Source organism: Hylobates moloch, unplaced genomic scaffold (genome assembly GCF_009828535.3).
Source record: "Hylobates moloch isolate HMO894 unplaced genomic scaffold, HMol_V3 SCAFFOLD_9, whole genome shotgun sequence".
Lineage (NCBI taxonomy): Eukaryota > Metazoa > Chordata > Mammalia > Primates > Hylobatidae > Hylobates > Hylobates moloch.
Genome location: NW_026652284.1, coordinates 114,847,537 through 114,869,616, shown reverse-complemented (window position 1 = coordinate 114,869,616; position 22,080 = coordinate 114,847,537). Strand labels below are relative to the sequence as shown.

Here is a 22,080-nt window from a genome sequence, read left to right as displayed (position 1 = left end):
TCCTTTGGGTATATACCCAGTAATGGGATGGCTGGGTCAAATGGTATTTCTAGTTCTAGATCCCTGAGGAATCGCCACACTGACTTCCACAATGGTTGAACTAGTTTACAGTCCCACCAACAGTGTAAAAGTGTTCCTATTTCTCCACATCCTCTCCAGCACCTGTTGTTTCCTGATTTTTTAATGATGGCCATTCTAACTGGTGTGAGATGGTATCTCACTGTGGTTTTGATTTGCATTTCTCTGATGGCCAGTGATGATGAGCATTTCCTCATGTGTTTTCTGGCTGCATAAATGTCTTCTTTTGAGAAGTGTCTGTTCATGTCCTTTGCCCACTTTTTGATGGGGTTGTTTGTTTTTTTCTTGTAAATTTGTTTGAGTTCATTGTAGATTCTGGATATTAGCCCTTTGTCAGATGAGTAGGTTGCAAAAATTTTCTCCCATTCTGTAGGTTGCCTGTTCACTCTGATGGTAGTTTCTTTTGCTGTGCAGAAGCTCTTTAGTTTAATGAGATCCCATTTGTCAATTTTGGCTTTTGTTGCCATTGCTTTTGGTGTTTTAGACATGAAGTCCTTGCCCACGCCTATGGCCTGAATGGTATTGCCTAGGTTTTCTTGTAGGATTTTAATGGTTTTAGGTCTAACATTTAAGTCTTTAATCCATCTTGAATTAATTTTTGTATAAGGTGTAAGGAAGGGATCCAGTTGCAGCTTTCTACATATGGCTAGCCAGTTTTCCCAGCACCATTTATTAAATAGGGAATCCTTTCCCCATTTCTTGTTTTTGTCAGGTTTGTCAAAGATCAAATAGTTGTAGATATGCGGCATCATTTCTGAGGGCTCTGTTCTGTTCCATTGATCTATATCTCTGTTGTGGTACCAGTACCATGCTGTTTTGGTTACTGTAGCCTTGTAGTATAGTTTGAAGTCAGGTAGCGTGATGCCTCCAGCTTTGTTCTTTTGGCTTAGGATTGACTTGGCAATGCGGGCTCTTTTTTGGTTCCATATGAACTTTAAAGTCGTTTTTTCCAATTCTGTGAAGAAAGTCATTGGTAGCTTGATGGGGATGGCATTGAATCTATAAATTACTTTGGGCAGTATGGCCATTTTCACGATATTGATTCTTCCAACCCATGAGCATGGAATGTTCTTCCATTTGTTTGTATCCTCTTTGATTTCATTGAGCAGTGGTTTGTAGTTCTCCTTGAAGAGGTCCTTCACATCCCTTGTAAGTTGGATTCCTAGGTATTTTATTCTCTTTGAAGCAATTGTGAATGGGAGTTCACTCATGATTTGGCCCTCTGTTTGTCTGTGATTGGTGTACAAGAATGCTTGTGATTTTTGTACATTGATTTTGTATCCTGAGACTTTGCTGAAGTTGCTAATCAGCTTAAGGAGATTTTGGGCTGAGACAATGGGATTTTCTAGATATACAATCATGTCATCTGCAAACAGGGACAGTTTGACTTCCTCTTTTCCTAATTGAATACCCTTTATTTCCTTCTCCTGCCTGATTGCTCTGGCCAGAACTTCCAGCACTATGTTGAATAGGAGTCGTGAGAGAGGGCATCCCTGTCTTGTGCCAGTTTTGAGAGGGAATGTTTCCAGTTTTTGCCCATTCAGTATGATATTGGCTGTGGGTTTGTCGTATATAGCTCTTATTATTTTGAGATACGTCCCATCAATACCTAATTTATTGAGAGTTTTTAGCATGAAGGGTTGTTGAATTTTGTCAAAAGCCTTTTCTGCATCTATTGAGATAATCATGTGGTTTTTGTCTTTGGTTCTGTTTATATGCTGGATTACATTTATTGATTTGCGTATGTTGAACCAGCCTTGCATCCCAGGGATGAAGCCCACTTGATCATGGTGTATAAGCTTTTTGATGTGCTGCTGGATTCGGTTTGCCAGTATTTTATTGAGGATTTTTGCATCAATGTTCATCAAGGATATTGGTCTAAAATTCTCTTTTTTGGTTGTGTCTCTGCCTGGCTTTGGTATCAGGATGATGCTGGCTTCATAAAATGTGTTAGGGAGGATTCCCTCTTTTTCTATCGATTGGAATAGTTTCAGAAGGAGTGGTACCAGTTCCTCCTTGTACCTCTGGTAGAATTCAGCTGTGAATCCATCAGGTCCTGGACTCTTTTTGGTTGGTAAGCCATTGATTATTGCCACAATTTCAGAACCTGTTATTGGTCTATTCAGAGATTCGACTTCTTCCTGATTTAGTCTTGGGAGGGTGTATTTGTCGAGGAATTTATCCATTTCTTCTAGATTTTCTAGTTTATTTGCATAGAGGTGTTTGTAGTATTCTCTGATGGTAGATTGTATTTCTGTGGGATCGGTGGTGATATCCCCTTTTTCATTTTTTATTGCATCTATTTGATTCTTCTCTCTTTTCTTCTTTATTAGTCTTGCTAGCGGTCTATCAATTTTGTTGATATTCTCAAAAAACCAGCTCCTGGATTCATTAATTTTTTGAAGGGTTTTTTGTGTCTCTATTTCCTTCAGTTCTGCTCTGATTTTAGTTATTTCTAGCCTTCTGCTAGCTTTTGAATGTGTTTGCTCTTGCTTTTCTAGTTCTTTTAATTGTGATGTTAGGGTGTCAATTTTGGATCTTTCCTGCTTTCTCTTGTGGGCATTTAGTGCTATAAATTTCCCTCTACACACTGCTTTGAATGTGTCCCAGAGATTCTGGTAGGTTGTGTCTTTGTTCTCGTTGGTTTCAAAGAACATCTTTATTTCTGCCTTCATTTCATTATGTACCCAATAGTCAGTCAGGAGCAGGTTGTTCAGTTTCCATGTAGTTGAGCGGTTTTGAGTGAGTTTCTTAATCCTGAGTTCTAGTTTGATTGCACTGTGGTCTGAGAGACAGTTTGTTATAATTTCTGTTCTTTTACATTTGCTGAGGAGAGCTTTACTTCCAACTATGTGGTCAATTTTGGAATAGGTGTGGTGTGGTGCTGAAAAAATGTATATTCTGTTGATTTGGGGTGGAGAGTTCTGTAGATGTCTATTAGGTCCACTTTGTTTAGAGCTGAGTTCAATTCCTGGATATCCTTGTTAACTTTCTGTCTAGATGATCTGTCTAATGTTGACAGTGGGGTGTTAATATCTCCCATTATTATTGTGTGGGAGTTTAAGTCCCTTTGTAGGTCACTCAGGACTTGCTTTATGAATCTGGGTGCTCCTGTGTTGGGTGCATATATATTTAGGATAGTTAGCTCTTCTTGTTGAATTGATCCCTTTACCATTATGTAATGGCCTTCTTTGTCTCTTTTGATCTTTGTTGGTTTAAAGTCTATTTTGTCAGAGACTAGGATTGCCACCCCTGCCTTTTTTTGTTTTCCATTTGCTTGATAGATCTTCCTCCATCCCTTTATTTTGAGTCTATGTGTGTCTCTGCACGTGAGATGGGTTTCCTGAATACAGCACACTGATGGGTCCTGACTCCTTATCCAGTTTGCCAGTCTGTGTCTTTTAATTGGAGCATTTAGCCCATTTACATTTAACGTTAATATTGTTATGTGTGAATCTGATCCTGTCATTATGATGTTAGTTGGTTATTTTGCTCATTAGTTGATGCAGTTTCTTCCTAGCCTCGATGGTCTTTACAATTTGGCATGTTTTTGCAGTGGCTGGTACCGGTTGTTCCTTTCCATGTTTAGTGCTTCCTTCAGGAGCTCTTTTAGGGCAGGCCTGGTGGTGACAAAATCACTCAGCGTTTGCTTGTCTGTAAAATATTTTATTTCTCCTTCACTTATGAAGCTTAGTTTGGCTGGATAGGAATTTCTGGGTTGAAAATTCTTTTCTTTAAGAATGTTGAATATCAGCCCCCACTCTCTTCTGGCTTGTAGAGTTTCTGCCGAGAGATCAGCTGTTAGCCTGATGGGCTTCCCTTTGTGGGTAACCCGACCTTTCTCTCTGGCTGCCCTTAACATTTTTTCCTTCATTTCAACTTTGGTGAATCTGACAATTATGTGTCTTGGAGTTGCTCTTCTCGAGGAGTATCTTTGTGGCGTTCTCTGTATTTCCTGAATCTGAATGTTGGCCTGCCTTGCTAGATTGGGGAAGTTCTCCTGGATAATATCTTGCAGAGTGTTTTCCAACTTGGTTCCATTCTCCCCGTCATTTTCAGGTACACCAATCAGACGTAGGTTTGGTCGTTTCACGTAGTCCCAAATTTCTTGGAGGCTTTGTTCATTTCTTTTTATTCTTTTTTCTCTAGACTTCCCTTCTCGCTTCATTTCATTCATTTCATCTTCCATCTGCGATACCCTTTCTTCCAGTTGATCGCATCTGCTACTGAGGCTTCTGCAATCTTCACGTAGTTCTCCAAACTTGGCTTTCAGCTCCTCCATCTCCTTTAAGCCCTTCTCTCCATTGGTTATTCTAGTTATCCATTCTTCTAATTTTTTTTCAAAGTTTTTAACTTCTTTGCTATTGTTTTGAATTTCCTCCCGTAGCTCAGAGTAGTTTGATCGTCTGAAGCCTTCTTCTCTCAACTCGTCAAAGTCATCCTCCATCCAGCTTTGTTCCATTGCTGGTGAGGAACTGCGTTCCTTTGGAGGAGGAGAGGTGCTCTGCTTTTTAGAGTTTCCAGTTTTTCTGCTCTGTTTTTTCCCCATCTTTGCGGTTTTATCTACTTTTGGGCTTTGATGATGGTGATGTACAGATGGGTTTTTGGTGTGGATGTCCTTTCTGTTTGTTAGTTTTCCTTCTACCAGACAGGACCCTCAGCTGCAGGTCTGTTGGAGTTTACTAGAGGTCCACTCCAGACCCTGTTTGGCTGGGTGTCAGCAGCGGTGGCTGCAGAACAGCGGATTTTCGTGAGACCACCAATTCAGCTGTCTGATAGTTCCTCTGGAAGTTTTGTCTCAGAGGAGTACCTGGCCCAGTGAGGTGTCAGTCTGTCCCTACTGGGGGGTGCCTCCCAGTTAGGCTGCTCAGGGGTGAGGGACCCACTTTAGGAGGCAGTCTGTCCGTTCTCAGATCTCTAGCTGCGTGCTGGGAGAACCACTACTCTCTTCAAAGCTGTCAGTCAGACAGGGACATTTAAGTCTCTGGAGATTCCTGCTGACTTTTTGTTTGTCTGTGCCCTGCCCCCAGAGGTGGAGCCTACAGAGGCAGACAGGCCTCCTTGAGCTGTGGTGGGCTCCACCCAGTTCGAGCTTCCTGGCTGCTTTGTTTACCTAAGCAAGCCTGGGTAATGGCGGGGGCCCCTCCCCCAGCCTCGCTGCCGCCTTGCAGCTTGATCTCAGACTGCTGTGCTAGCAATCAGCGAGACTCCGTGGGCATAGGACCCTCCGAGCCAGGTGCGGGATACAATCTCCTAGTGTGCTGTTTTCCAGGCCCGTTGGAAAAGCGCAGTATGAGGGTGGGACTGACCCGATTTTCCAGGTGCCGTCTGTTACCCCTTTCTTTGACTAGGAAAGGGAACTCCCTGACCCCTTGCGCTTCCCGAGTGAGGCAGTGCCTCGCCCTGCTTCGGCTCGCGCACAGTGTGCTTCACCGACTGTCCTGCACCCACTGTTTGGCACTCCCTAGTGAGATGAAACCGGTACCTCAAGCAGAAATGCAGAAATCACCAGTCTTCTGTGTCGCTCGGGCTGGGAGCTGGAGACCGGAGCTGTTCCTATTCGGCCATCTTGGCTCCCCACCGGTCACAGTTCTGGTCTTAGTGTTTTGGGACAAAGGAGATTAAGAAAAGCAGACACTCCCTTTCCATTGTTCTCGTTTTCTAAATTATTTGTTACTTACAAGTGAAAAAATGATAGAATGATTTAAGCCACTTACCCACTGGCCAAGGGAATTATGTTACTTATCTTAGTTCTCTCTGGCATTTAAACTGTTGGGCACATATTAGGCTGTCTGCAAAAGCTTATTCAACAAATAAAAAAAGTACATTAAGTTTTAAAATCTCTGCCTTGAAAAACATACACTGTTGCTATTGTGTTCCAATACTAAGGTAAGCTTGAATTGAATATAAGTGCTGGAGACAAAATAATACTTACTAGATTTGAAGCATTTGAACAGGAGGAGGAACTGTTGCATTTTTCTGTATTACCAACACATTTTTTTTTAACCTCTGTCTGTGCTTTCAGGTGGTTTGAAGTGTCCTGTTTGCAGCTTTGTATATGGCACCAAATGGGAGTTCAATAGGCACTTGAAGAACAAACATGGCTTGAAGGTGGTGGAAATTGATGGAGACCCCAAGTGGGAGGTAATTTTTTTAAGTATGGTATTAATCTTGACATTTCTAAACACAGATGACAAACCAGGCAAGCCCAAATACTGGGCATGGACAGTCATTCCTCAGAACATTAGATTTTCTGTTTGGGGAACTTCTGAAACTTTTTCAAAAGATGCCTCACATCTGAGGGGTATAACTGGGTTAAGATCTGGGCCAAGCCTGTGAATTCTTGTTCTGGGTTGAATTTAGACTCTCTTGTGAAAGTTTGTGTTGACTTCCTTGACACTTTTACTTATGTTATTCACAAATCCAGAGTTTCAGGTGTTGCATCTGGAAGAATGGAAGGCAAGGATTCTACTGTATTGCCATCCTCACCGAGAGAATTGGAAAAGGCTGCATTTCCTGAATCTAGGCCCTGCTCTCTTTCGGTGGAGAGCTCATGCTCCTAGCTGCTTTTTTGTTTTTTTTTTCCCCGTAGGAGTTGGAACCAGTCACCTGCTGAAAACACACCTTTTTTATAAGAGCCAGTAACCATCTCTCTTTTCAGATACTAGGTATCGCCACCACGGACTAATTGCAGTTACCTAAGGCAGGGTTTCTCAGACTCAGCGCTGTCGACATTTTGGTCTGGACAATCCTTTGTTGTGGAGGGCTGTCCTGTGCCCTACAGGTTGTTTAGCTGCATTTCTGGCCTCTTCCCACTAAGTTACTAGTAGCATCATCCCCCCAACCCCATCCCCTGTTGAGATACCCAAAAATGTCTCCAGACATTACCAGTGTTCAGCGTTTCCTGGGGGTAAAAATCACCCTCACTTTATCTAAGGACTTTACAGAGCATCCAGTGGTTAGGAGAAGGCTTTTTAAACAGAATCCACAACATATGAAAAAAATAATACATTATGACATTGTGGGGATTATTCTGGAATGCAAGGCACAAGTGGTCTCATGGAAAGGTAACATGTTAACATCCATTATAATATGAAACAGTCATCTTCATAGATGCAGAAAAGGCATTTGACAAAATTCAGTGTTCACTGATGAAAAAGAGTAAATAGAATTTAATGGATACATCCTTAAGATGAAAAAAAAATGTGTGTCACCCAAACACAAGCATCTTACTTCACTGGGAAACACTAGAGTGTTTCCACTGAAGTCAGAAGCAGACAAGAGTGCCTGGTGGCTCTGCTGTTCTTTAACAGCATGTGGAGGCATCAGTCAGTGTGGCTAGACCAGACAAAGCAGATGGAGACCGAGAACTGGAAGGAAAGAAATAAAAGTATCTCTCTATGCATATAATAGGATGATATTTTCAGAAAATCCAAAAGAATGAATGAAAAGCTAATACAAACAAAAAGCAGCAGATCAAAAGATCAACATACAATTAGTTGTAGATACATGTACACCTGCACATATGAATGTGTATACACATGTGTAAATATAAGAATATGTATATGCTAATATATGCACATATATATATATATATATATAATCAGTTACAATGGAAACAAAACCCCCATTTGATACAGGAAATAAAACCAAGATAAATCTAGGCATAAATCTTATAAAAAATGCCCAAAATGTAAATATGGGAAACTATAAAACACTTCTGAAAGAGACATAAACCTAGAGTTGAGCAAATTAATGGGAATACTCAACATCATAAAGATGTTAATTCCCCTGAAGGTAATTTATACAATAATTTATCAATGTAATATGATCTATTACATATTACATGTAATCTAAATACCATTAGATTTTTTTCTGGAGCTAATCAAGTTGATTTCTAAAGTTCATTTGGAAGAGTAAGTACAATTAGCTAGGAAACCCTTGGGAATAACAACCATAAGAGGAGAATCCTACCAGATATTAAAACATATTATGAAATCTCTCTAAGACAGTGTGCATGAATAGATGGTCTAATGGAATTGAACAGAAAATTTAGAATAGACCCAATGACATATGGAAATTTAGTATATGATAAAGATGGTGTCTCATCTTGGTAGGAGAAAGGTGGGCTTTTTGATAAGTGACATAGGATAACTAAATAGCTATCTGAAAAAAGATAAAATTGAGTCTGTTTATTATAACAAAGTTATATGAGACAAATTTCAATGGATCAGATATTTAAATGTAGAAACAGTAATATTTTACAAGTACTAGAAGAAAACATACGTGAATTCATCTATAAACTGAGAGTGTGGAGAACTTTTGTAACTATAATTCAAAATCCAGACTCAATAAGGAAAAAGTGTCTTAAAAATTAACTGCATAGAAAAACTTTAAAAGTCTTATGGAAAAGAGCTTATAAATAAGTAAAAAGATAAATGATTAAAATATTTTTTGTCATGTAGAAAAAAATAATATCTTTATAAAAGGCCTATAAAAATAGTGATGAGAAAGATCAACCCTTTAGAAAAATGGACAAGAGATAAGAAAGGTTCAGGGAAAAGGAAATGTAAATAACCTTGAATATCTGAAAACATGATCAGCCTCACATGTAAGGAAAGAAATTTTTATTAAAATTAGCCCGGGGTGGAATTTCTCACCTACTAGCTTGACAGAGATCCAAAAGTTTGACATTATCTCTGCTGGAAAGGCTGTGGGGAAATCTGCTCTCATACGTTGTTGGTGGGAATGTAAAATGGCCCAGCCTTATGAAGAGAATAGCAATATGTAACAAAATTACATATGCATTTATTTATCCATTAACTCAATAATCCCACTTTATCCATTAACTCAGTAATGGTGTTAGGAAACCATCCCAAAGTTTCACTGGGACACTGTGTCCATACTGACATAAATAAATGATTGAATAAATGTGGGAGAAGGAACTATGCATTTCCTCCAAAAAATAATGATTAATAAATGTAGAAGGAATGAGGGAAATAGAAAATTACTATTAGAATACCACAGGAACAATCGTAGCAGGTGAGATCCATTAGTGAGTGCTGAAGTTAGTAGGCAAAAGTTTAAGGAGAAATGAGATATTCACATAAACTCTGAATATCTCCTTCCAAATATTTATTAATTACAAAGGCAAAAATGGGAACTTTACGGTGGAGGCGCCACCTTCACCAAGCAATAGAGGTTGGCATCATCAGTAATGAAGCATGCTGACATCATGTGTCACCTGATACCATGTGATCAGATGAGAAGACACTTCATCTCATGGTATTCTTAACTAAAATCTTCAACCTCAGCCTAATTATCAGAAACCATCGGACAAATCCAAATGATGGGTGTGGTCAAATACCTCATCTGTACTCCTCAAAAATGTCGAGGTCATGAAAGATACAGAAAGTCTGAGGAACTTTCACAGCCAGGAGGAGACAACGGAGTCATGATGGCTAAATGTGCTGTGGGATGCAGATTTGGATCCTGAAACAGAGAAAGGACATTAATGAGAAAACTGGAGGAATCTGGAGAAAGCCTATTGTTTAATTAGTAATAGTATCCCAATGTTAATTTCTTGTTTTGATCATTGTGCCATGATTACAAAAGATGTTAAGATTAGGGGAGGCTGGGTAAAGGGTCTCCAGGAACTCTCTGTTGCAGCCCTTTACGTCTTTGGAACTCTTGTGTAAGTCTAAAATTATTTCAAAGCAAAGGAGTTACAAAAAATAAGAAATGGGGTCATTATATGTAGGGAAAGGAGGCAGAGAGCCAGATGGAAGGGATGGGGAGATGCTAAATTTCTCAAAATACCCTTCTGTGTAGACTTGACTCTAATTATATAAAATATTGTAAAAGTATTTTATATAATAATAAAAACAAAATTAAACTTAGAAAGCAAGTCTTAAACATTGTGAGTAAAATGAAATAAATGATTCTAACTGTATATCAAATTGGTGACATAACTACATGGAGAGGAATAATTTCAAGAGACTTCAAAACAGTTATTTGATTGGGATGTAACCTAAGGGCAAAACAAACTGCAAAAACTGAAGTTTTCAAGTATTCTACTGTTGGTAGTAAGGATGATATTGTGATTCGGAGGCTGTTACTAGTGTTTAATAATGACAGTGAAACACATACAATATGTTTAATTCTGTAAGTTTATAATGATATTTGGAAAAAACAACTCAGTCACCTTTGTAGAATGTTAGAGAATCAACTCTTTATTTTGAAAATTGGTAAATTAAGACCAAGAATCAAGCAATTGTTCTACCTTTATTTTTTAATTTTTTTTTGAGAGATAGGGTCTAGCTACCCAGGCTGGCATGCCATGGAGCCTCCCTTCACAGCTCACTGCAACCTCGAACTCCTGGGCTCAAGCAATTCTCTTACCTCAGGAGACAGTAGATAGTCCTATCTACCATCTTCCAAGTAGATAGGATTATAGGCAAGCACTATGCCTGGATAATTTTTTGAAAATTTTTTTAAATAGAGACAGGATTTCTCTTTGTTGCCTAGGCTGGTCTCAAACTCCTGGCCTCAAGCAATCTTCCCACCTTGGCTTCCCAAAGTGTTGGGAATACACGAGTGAGCCACCATACCCAGCCCTATTCTACCTTTAAAAACAAAACAAAACACAACAAAACAAAACCCTATGTAAACATAACCAAACATTTGATGAGGGGAAGTTTTTTCTTTTGAAATATTTCAACTAACACATGAAAAATTAGAATATTACCATGTTGCAACCTTCTAATGATGTCATGGGTTTAGCAATGATCATCAGTTACTGCTGACATTACATAAAAGAGACCACTGTCCAAAGCGTGTCTCCTGAGGGAACTACCCAATATAACCCGTGAAGCATTCTTGGCAAAAAGGGAACCTGAATCTAAGTAAGCTTTTGTATTTATATCCAGTGACCAATTTACAGAAAACACCATGGATGGAGGAACATTGGTCAATTCCATGGTGATGCAATCGGCGAAACTTAGATTGCTGACAGCTTTGTAAGGCAAACACCCTGCTGTCTTCAACAAATAAACTACAAGGGGAGAAAAGCCAGAAATGGAGGAAGAGCATATGGGTTTTAAGTCTTATGAGACATATTAATCAGTTCTAATGTGTGAACCTCATTTAGATTTGATTTGAACAAACCTAAAAAATGAGGTAATTGGGGAAATTTAAACATTGTCTAGACCATTGCTGATGTTAAGGATTTATTGTAAAGTTTTTGAGTGTCACAGGAGCATTGTAGTTCTTTTTTGAATGAGCTTTATTTTTTAGAGACACAGTATGAAATATTTATAGGACAAATAATGATTTCAGGATTTGCTTCAGAATAATCCTGGGGCAGGGCATGGAGTACATGGGAACATAGTCCAAGAAAGTCTGGCCATGATTCAACCTACAGAATGGGAGAAGATTTTTGCAATCTATCCATCTGACAAAGGGCTAATATCCAGAATCTACAAGGAACTTAAACAAATTTACAAGAAAAAAAACAACCCCATCAAAAAGTGGGCAAAGGATATGAACAGATACTTCTCAAAAGAAGACATTTATGCAGCCAACAAACATATGAAAAAAAGCTCATCATCACTGGCCATCAGAGAAGTGCAAATCAAAACCACAATGAGATACCATCTCACGCCAGTTAGAATGATTATCATTAAAAAGTCAGGAAACAACAGATGGTGGAGAGGATGTGGAGAAATAGGAATGCTTTTACACTGTTGGTGGGAGTGTAAATTAGTTTACCCATTGTGGAAGACAGTGTGGTGATTCCTCAAGGATCTAGAACCAGAAATACCATTTGACCCAGCAATCCTATTACTGGGCATATACCTAAAGGATTATAAATCATTCTACTATAAAGACACATGCACACACCTATGTTTATTGCAGCACTATTCACAATAGCAAAGACTTGGAACCAATCCAAATGCCCATCAATGATAGACTGGATAAAGAAAATGCGGTACACATACACCATGGAATACTATGCAGCCATAAAAAAATGAGTTCATGTCCTTTGCAGGCACATGGATGAAGCTGAAAACCATCATTCTCAGCAAACTAACACAGGAACAGAAAACCAAACACCACGTGTTCTCACTCATAAATAGGAGTTGAACAATGAGAACACATGGACACAGGGAGGGGAACGTCACACACCAGGGCCTATTGGGGGTGGAGGGCTAGGGGAGGGATAGCATTAGGAGAAATACCTAATGTAGATGACGAGTTGATGGGTACAGCAAACTACCATGGCACGTGTATACTTATGTAACAAACCTGCATGTTCTGCACATGTACCCCAGAACTTAAAGTATAATTAAAAAAGGAAAGACTTGCCATGATTGAGAAATTGCTGAAATTGGTTAATGGACACGTGGAGGTTTATTAGACCCATCTCTCTGCTTTTGTGTGTTTAAAATTTTTTTATAAACATTCTTTTAAAAAGTAAGAGTTTTAGAGTCTGACAGACTTAACTTTGAATCCTCTGTCACCTGTAAACTGCTTGCCCTTGAGCCATTGTTTAACCCTCATGGCTCAGTGTTTTTCTCTGTACAGTAGGCTGATAATCCCTGAGAGCTCAGAAGCACTGAGAGAAACCATGTGTAAAATGCTGAGGCCTGAATGAGCCCCTGGAGGTCCTCAAAAAATGGCAGCTGCTATGAGTATTGCGGATGTTGATGATGATCACTTTTACATCTTCATCTATGCAAAAAACAATTAGTCACCTAGTGTTTCAAGTATTAGTACGTACTGGAAGAATTTACTCTTCATTAACAAAATAGACACTTGAGTGTCAATTACCATGTAAAACTCAATCCATCTTGTCAGTCGGTGCTTTTATAAAAGCATGCAGTAAGGCCTCGCTTCCAGCTGATGCTAGCACCTTATGCAGAGCTGTGAACCCAACAGAAATAGTTGACATAAAGCTGAGTAGTTGACTCCATACTCATCTCCATGAGATGGTGAACAGCCAGGAAGCTGCCATGCAGTGGTCACCGGTGGAGTAACAAGCCACCTCTTCCAGCAATGTGTGTGGCACCTGGCTCCCAGGAATGCCTTGCAATGAGCACCAGCCTTCCTGACAGCAACTATGACATGCTTTCCCCAGAATGAGGAGGAACCTTTCAGGTTGCTTCCTGTCCTTTCACGGGCTCAGGCATTGCCTGGATCTACTGTCGGCTAATCTGTTGCCTCATGGTACTGAGAACAAAATGTTCTTCTTTTTGTTCATTTATGCATTCATTGAATATTTTTGGGTGTCTACTATATGTCAGGATGGAAACACCTAAATGGATTTGGCCAGTTGGCTGTGAAGGAATATTATATGCTATTCTGAACCTCTATGTCATTTACTGATATGTGCTTATAGAGCATAACTTGACACCTGTAGATTTTGTCTGAAGTCCTTCTTTTTGTTCTTCATTGGTGACATTCATGCATCCAGCCTTATAGTTTTGCTTGCACTCTCTGTCCCTTCCAGAAAGAGGTAATTATTAACATCTAGTTCTGTAAAAATTCTGTTCCACCTCTTCTCTCTTTGAGGCACGAGGTACCTGTGAATGCCACTTTAACTTCTCCTACCCTCACAAGTCCTGATTTTGTGCAAATATATTTCGTGTAGTCAGTTTTATTTCTTACACCTTCATGTTCGAATAAGAATGGCACAGCCAAGCGTGGTGGCTCACACCTGTAATCCCAGCACTTTGGGAGGCTCAGGAGATCGAGACCATCCTGGCCAACATGGTGATACCCCGTCTCTACTAAAAATACAAAAATTAGCTGGGTGTGGTGGTGCGTGCCTGTAATCCCAGCTACTCAGGAGGCTGAGGCAGGAGAATCGCTTGAACCTGGGGGGCAGAGATTGCAGTGAGCTGAGATCACACCATTGCGCTCCAGCCTGGATGATAGAGCCTGTGCTCTCCACGTGCTGTGTAATCACTGGTCCTCTCCCTTCCACCATCAGCTGCCCTGTGACTGTGCCCCTTCCTCTGTGTAATCACCCACCCTACCCATTCCACCGTCAGCTGCCCCGTGGCTGTGCCCCTTCCTCTGTTGGCCACATGGCACCCAGTCCCCAGGGTAAGGCACAGATTAGAGGTAGTGTTGGTAGCAGTGGGAGGAAAACAGAGGAGCCGTTAGAATCTGAGTGTATGCGAGAATATCTGAGCTGGTCAAATCTCCAGTTGTGAACAGCATACATACTCTGTTTCCCACTACAAAAATGTACAGGGGCCTTTTACCAAAGCTGGTTTTTAAAGGTCTTGGTCCTCACAAAGAGAAGTTTTCTCTTTGGGAAGTGTGTTTATGGAAGCAACTGGTTTCTCAGGGGTGCCAGGTAAACGAGATGTTGCAATGTATTGCTTGTTTGTATGCATCTGTTCTATCTTAATATGTTATCTTGGAAGTTATGGACAACAGTCAATCTTTTAGGAGATGACTTAGGTATTATGTTTTTATTTAGACAGCAACAGAAGCTCCTGAGGAGCCCTCCACCCAGTATCTCCACATCACAGAGGCCGAAGAAGATGTTCAAGGGACACAGGCAGCGGTGGCCGCGCTCCAGGACCTGAGATACACCTCTGAGAGTGGTGAGGACGCCTGCTCTTCCTTTGCCATCTCAGAACTGTCTTTCCTAGACATGCTGAATGAATGCGTTTGCAGATGAATGATGTCCATCAGGTGATCTACTTCTGAATCCCTGACCCAGCGTTCAAAGCAGCCCCGTTGCCAGCCCCCAAAGATCTCTGCCTCCAGAAATGCTCTAGAACAGAGCCAAAGCAGAGGGGAGGCCTTTAAACAGGGCCACAAGAGTCCCCCACATCTTATCACATTTAATTCTCTGAACCGCCTTGTGAGGGGAGGAGATCTGACTATTCTCACTTCGCATATGCGGAAGGTTGCTTTTCATTGTTAATGGTTGGCTAATGGTTAATAGTTGTTAGTGGTTGACTGAGGGTCACCCACTTTAGGGTGCTGGAGCTCATCCTGGAATCTGGGTCTCCTAACTTCTTGTCATGGCATCGTCCCATTCTATGTTTCCTCAGGGACATCTCCTCCAGGGCCTACAGGGGCCAGGAAGGCAGTGGCAGGAGGTAGTGTGGGCTCAGTGCGTGGTAGAGAGTGGCAGAGACTCTGGATTGCGGGGGGTCACTTTGCAGACCTGCAAGACCAGGATCGCTCATTCTCCAAGTCCTTCCCAAAAGGCACAGTCAGGATTTTTATATCAAATGTCGTGCTTTTCAAATGTTAGATCAGTTCTAAAAAAACAAGCCGCAGGCCGGGCGCGGTGGCTCAAGCCTGTAATCCCAGCACTTTGGGAGGCCGAGGCGGGCGGATCACGAGGTCAGGAGATCGAGACCATCCTGGCTAACACGGTGAAACCCCGTCTCTACTAAAAATACAAAAAAAAAATTAGCCGGGCGTGGTGGCAGGCGCCTGTAGTCCTAGCTACTCGGAGAGGCTGAGGCAGGAGAATGGCGTGAACCTGGGAGGCGGAGCTTGCAGTGAGCCGAGATCGCGCCACTGCACTCCAGCCTGGGTGACAGAGCGAGACTCCGTCTCAAAAAAAAAAAAAAAAAAAAAAACAAAAAAAACAAGCCGCTGTACCAGCCTAGTGGCAGTTGGGGCATTATGCTTAGAAAACAGTTTTTCTTGATGCTCTTTTTAAAAGATGAACAGAACACAAGTTAATGTTTCATACCACAGCCCTGTACGTATCTGGAGGGCAGAGGTCAAGCAGGTTGGGTTAAAAGGGAAGCATTAGGTGAAATGAAATGGTGATAGGAAATAGGAATTAGGAAGACACCATTTTTACCCAGTTCTTAAAACCCCAAACTCCAGATTGTAAGAAAGCTGCACAGAAAACTCCTGTGGGCCAGTTGGTTTAGGGAAGATTAATTGACAGGGCTGTGTTCACTGCCTGCTGAGCTGCAGGGAATTCGGGAGGCAGCGCCTCCACTTCTGCAGACGGGAGAGTCAAGGCCCAGGCTGTTAAACGTGGCTCTCAGCACTGAGGTTCTGTCAGAACTTGAGTTTCCTTCAGGGCTTGAGTTTCCTTCCATGATGTCCAGAAACATCAGTGATTGTTCAGGACCTACAAGATGCAGCCTGTCTGTCTTCATCCCCTATGAGCACACACACACTTGCGCGTGCACACACACACACACACACACACCCCCCACACACACACTCACTCTCAGACTCACTCACTCTCTCACTCCTTCTAAGGCCCTCTGATGTCTCTTCCTATCTCTTAACTTTGCAGCTGAAAAGGCCAGGCTCAGCTTCTCTGGCTCCTGCCTGGCCTTGTCACTGTCTCTTGCCACCCCATCCCTGGGCTGTGCTGCCCTCGGCCAGATCTGCAGCTCTCAGAAGGGACACACACTCCAGTGTTCCCTGGGGTATGGCCTGGTTTCTTCTCCCTCACAGCCTTTTTCTGCCAAACTCATCCTCATCTGCAGTACTCAGACTGCAGGTCACCTCCTGAGAACCCCCTCTCTTTTCTGCACTGTTTCCTAATTGCAGTCCTGACATGGGACCTGCCAGGTGCTGTAAGGATTTGCTTACAGTCTGGCTTAGGAGCCTGTGAGCCCTGGGAGGAGTCGGGGTTGAGGGGGAAGGGGTAGGGCTTTGTCTTTATTCTTATCAGGAGCAATAGTCCTAGGGCTTGATAAATAGGTCATTGAGGGAGTCCGTGGATGCGGAATTAGAACCTCGCCTCAGTAAGTTGCACAGGTAAATGTTTTTGTCCTTGCATATTCAGAGTGGTTGGCTGCAAGGTACATTTGCACCATTTCCTTTAAGGGGCGTGTGTTTGGGGGGTGCCGGGCGATGCATTGTGAATATAAGCCGGCCACTGCCTCTGCCACCGGCATGTCCTACCTTCTGCATGAGACACGTTGAGTTCCCCTTCTCTGATCTCTTATTGATTGACTCACATTGGAACATGGCCCACAAAAAGCTGCCCATGAGGATGAAAATGTTGGCAGATAATATTTGCTAAGGTGGAGATCAAGCAGTCATTTCTCTTTTAGTAAATTAATGATCAGGGTCAGGGTGTGCACACTCAGGACGGTTGCAGATGGCCTGGCAGATGGTGGGAGCAGGCGGGGATACTAAATAGCTGCCCTGATGATACAGAATCCCGTCTTTAGGGATGGTTAAAATAGAACCCCCAGCTTCAATTGGTTTGGAGTTCTAAAGCCCACTGCTTGAATAATTGAGACATCCTTGGATGTTTTGCCTATAACTTGTGGAATTTCTTGGCACACACTTTCATTGAGTCTGCAGCTGAACAGGCTGGCTGGCACTCCTCAGGAGTTCACCTTCGAGGGCAGCCACGTGTCCGCATGTTAGGACTCAGAGCACTTGGGTTCGAGTTCTGGCTTTGTGGTGTAACTGACTCAGTGGCCCAAATGAGGATTCTACAAAATGCAAATAACATCTCAATGTCCCATCCTCACAGGGTTGCTTGGAGTTTTGAGATGTTCTTATAGAAAATGCTTTGTAAGCTATAAAGCACTATACAGATTATTTCTGTTGTAAAAATGAGCGATTACGGAGAGCCCTTGCATCCTCTGGAGAAGGCGTCACCCGAGAGAACAGACAGGCTGGTTTTGCATTCCATGTCCTTCAGCACCAGTGGCCTGAATGGTGTCCTCTTTACTTCTTCCTCTTAAGGCGACCGACTGGACCCCACGGCCGTGAACATCCTGCAGCAGATCATTGAGCTGGGCGCCGAGACCCACGACGCCACTGCCCTTGCCTCGGTGGTTGCCATGGCACCCGGGACGGTGACTGTGGTTAAGCAGGTAGGGACCCTCCTTCTGTAAGTATTCATCCCTGCGTGTCTCACAGTCAGGTTCTCTCCTCCTCCCTGTGTTTCTAAGTCTTTAACTTACCTGAGGTAGAACTTGGAATGAAATTGGTCTAGTCTCATACCTTTTCTTATTCTACCTCTGATCTCATGGGAGTGCTTCTTCAATAACTCTATATGTGGGAGGTGTTTGGGGGAGAGGTACAGTATATTAAAACAAAAAATTGTGGAAACTCTCCATTCATTTTCTTTCAAAGAATCCCAGAGTGAAAATGAGCATGATGTGGACCATTGAGACACATCTCTGATGAAAACAGCTCTCAGTGCCTAAGGCCCCATCAGTAAATTGAGCTAGTAGGATGCATGGGTGTAGCCGGAGAAGCCAGGAGGATTTCCCAATGGACTGGCCTTCCTAAATAGTAACCACCCGATCAGATCAACACAGGATACTCCTCTGGTAGGAAGAGATGATCAGTTTGGGAATAAAGGTTACTCCACTTACTTAATCCTTTATCTGCTTGGCTCATTTCCTTTTCTGTCCTCAGTGGAGACTTTACCATCTGTTAAAATGCAGTGTGTTTGATAATTAGGTCATCCTTTTTATCTGTTTATACGTATGTCTCTGTCTGCTACCTCCTGTTTCATTTTACCAAAGATTTTAGCTGGCTTACACAAATACTTTAAAAACAGAAAACCAAAATAGTAAATGCATCAAAACCAGGGAAATATATAATCTGAAATCAAAGTTCAAGTTCACAGAGAAAGTAGAAATGCAAACCATGGAGTTTCTGACATTTAGCCACTCCTGTATTGATTCGTTTGGTATTTATTGAGTGCCTCCTGTTGTCAGGCAGAGTTCCAGTTGCTGGGATCTAGGGGAGAACTGGTGTCTGCCATCATGGTGGTTACTTTCCAGTGGGGAAAAGAATAAAGCTCGAATAAACCAGTATGACATAAGGGATGTCAGATGGTGAACAAGTGCCAGGAGAAAAGTAAAGCAAGGGAAGCGGGAGAGGAGTGGGGTCCAGGAGTGTGGGTTGGGGTGATTTCGTAAAGGGTTGTTGGGGAAGATCTGTGACATGTGAGGAGAGACCTGGAAGAGGTGTGTATTACCAGAGCTCTCTGAAATTGACTAAATTTGTTACTGAATTGTATAACAGAAAACAAAAAGGAGACGTTAAACAGTTGACTCAGGAAGGGGGTTAGCTTTTCTTGGCACTAACAAATAAGATATTTCTTAATGAGGCACTCACATAGGGACGCCTGAGTGATGTGTCCCTGGTGACCTGACGAGCCAGGAGGGGACATCCAGTGCTGTCTCCACAACTGTCCCCTGAGTGTGCCCAGGGCACAATGCAAAGCATGAAATTCAGGCCAAGTAATTCTCTGGGGGAATTAGTAAGTACATTCGGGTTCAACTCTTGGGTTTCTTGACCTACGGACAAGACTTAGCATATCTAGATGAATGTTTGGATCACATGTCCTAAAATCCCTCCACTACGGTGCGGTTTCTCTCAGGAGTCAAGCTGGAGAGTAGGCAGGGGGATGCTTCAGTCTGTAGCAACCTGGTATCTGCATTGGCTGAGAAAAGATTCATACACTTCCAGGCTAAGTACCTTTTTAGCTTTTCTTGATGTTTACTAGATTGCAATCTTCAGATTGTCTTATAAATATCTTCTGAAACTCCTCATTTGCATCTTGACATGTGGAGTCCCCAGCTGGACCTGGTACTTTAGGAAGGGTCTCTCTGGGATGGTATCAGGAGGACTTTGAATGTTTCATATACGTGAAATCCTTTTGAGAGTGCAGGAAGGTGCTTCTGATTGTGACTTGTGTCTTGTTTCTAAGAACTAGATTGATTCGCTGCTGCTGGGAGACATGATTTATTGAGCCTCGCAGGCAATGCAGTGATACACGAGGTCACCGGGTTTGGGTTACAGCTTAGATATGCTTCGAGGCATTAGACTGACAGCACAACAAGGGATGAGGCAGATAAGCATCCAGAACGACCAGTGTCGACAAGCTAAATGTGTTTGCAGGAGGAGAAAACAGTGCCACACTTCCGAGGATCCTCTTTCTTATTGCAAACGCAGCAAAGAGTGGTGCTGTTGAATACAGTTGTGGGGAACTACATTTGGAAATGTTCCCCAAGAAGGTGTATGTCCTGGCCATTATCTTGTCTGCCTGGCCCCGCACCTCGCTCATGGCGGCTGTTGATAAATGACAGAGAAGAGAGTGGGTGGACAGACTGATGGGCGGGTAGAAGCTAAGCGCCACTCCTATAGCAAAGGAAATGAAGTGTTTCAGGCTCTCCCAGGTGAAAGGATGCCCTCTAAATTCCATTGTCCTATAGTTTAAATTGAAATATAGTGCTATTTATTAGAAAAATTGGTTTCAACCTTTTTCTTTTAATTAAACTCTGGTTTAGGATTTTTCAGTCAAGAAGTTGTATCTGATTAATAACTGTGCTGAAGCACTGAAATATGAACTCTGGTGCACCAGTTGGAAAGAGGAAAGCTTTTCCTCCCGTGGGAGGCGCCTTGATGTCGGGGGCTTTCTCTTGCTCGAACCCAAGACATCACACATAGTAGTTGCTCAATAAATGTTATGAAGTAGAATTGATTATGTTGGAGGTTTTGATTCTTTAATTGTATCCTGTAAATCAGTATTGCTGGAGAGAAAAAAGCAAGAATTCCTCATCATAAAGTATGTGATGTATATTGCAGAACAATGTTTCAAATTACTATGGGATAGCATCTTTTGAGATCTTTTTATATCTATTTTATATACATCTTCCACAAGAGCAAAAACAAAACAAATTCTACATTGTACATAAGTTGCTTCTGCATGGTTAAACATTTCAAAATTTATTTCTCATATAAACACATAGATATATACTCTTTATAATTTTTCACGATTTACTAATGTTAATTAAAAAGAATCTTATTTATCAAAATTCATCAGTAATCACTGAAAGGGATTAATCCCAAGTCTTTTGGGGTTTTCAGCTTCTGGGATGAAAGTAATGGCAGGTCTGGTGCGGGGCTGGCAGTGTTGGAGAGAAGAGAGCTGGGAAAAAACTGTTTGCTTCTTGGTCTTTAAAGAGACAAGGAAAAGATTTTGCCCATAATTGAGACCATTTAAATTCTCTGTTGGACGCAGAAATCTGTCCTCAATGACTTCTCGTCACTTTCTCTCTTTTCTTGAGTGTCGGCATTAAAAATAGATTCATGGGGCCCGAGCATCTCCAAACGCTCAGAAAGAATCATGCTTGCGTGCCCCACTCCAGCCCGGCAGAATTGCCCAGATGAGGACTTGAGTGCAGCTAAATGTGTGTTTGTTAAACCTGACAGTTTTCATTAAATAAGGTGATTCCTTTTGTTAGTGTTGTTAAATCTTGCATTAAGGTTTTATGAGGAGAAAATTTGTATTTGATAGATAGAACTGCCTAAGAAGGTAGATGGAAGACAGCTAGCCGCACAGGAAATGCTATCATGAGCATCTCTGAGTCAAAACTAGTTATTTAAAGGAAAAGAAAAACCGAAGAAAATAACAGCAACAGCCATCACCAGTGGCTGATGGCTTAAATCACTCGTGGATGTTCTTATGGATTAAATTTTATTTTAGACTCAAAGTAGCATTGTATTTATGGTTGACAGGCACTCATTTAGCAGGCATTTACTGAGCAACCACTGTGTGTTCAGTCTCTGGTTGTGTTAATTTCCTATTGCCACTGCCACAAATTACCACAAATTTATGGTTTAAAACAATACAAACTTATACTGTCTTACAATCCTGGAGGTCAGAAGTCTGCAGTGGTTCCTGTGCTAAAATCAAGGTGTCGAGAGAGCTACAGTGTTTCTGGGAAAGATTTCTTTCTTGCCTTTTTTGGCATCTAGAGGCCATCCACACTCCTTGACCCGAGGCTCCCTTCCTCCATCCCCAGAGCCAGCAACAGCAGGCTAAGGTCTCACATCCACTCACTCTGACCTCTGTTTCCAGGGGCAAATTGCCAGCCTTCCTACTCCCTTTTTTAAGGGCCCTTTGAATGACATTGGACCCACCCAGATAATCCAGGACTGTCCACCTGGGATGGCTTCTCCATCACCAGCTCCTTAATGTGATCACATCTGCACATTCTTCTTTACTATGTAAGG

The 22,080-nt window shown here is 41.9% G+C and overlaps 1 protein-coding gene across 3 annotated transcripts in view; it reads left to right on the top strand.

Moving 5' to 3' along the window:
• The window catches only part of ZFAT (zinc finger and AT-hook domain containing), a 240,521-nt gene that overhangs the window by 192,780 nt on the left and 25,661 nt on the right, over positions 1 to 22,080 (top strand). For all 3 annotated transcript variants that reach the window (XM_032760486.2, XM_058444407.1, XM_058444406.1), the window contains exons 13-15: positions 6,104 to 6,222; positions 14,570 to 14,696; positions 17,788 to 17,918. In XM_032760486.2, coding sequence (XP_032616377.1) covers positions 6,104 to 6,222; positions 14,570 to 14,696; positions 17,788 to 17,918 — 377 coding nt within the window. The remainder of the gene's footprint in view (positions 1 to 6,103; positions 6,223 to 14,569; positions 14,697 to 17,787; positions 17,919 to 22,080) is intronic.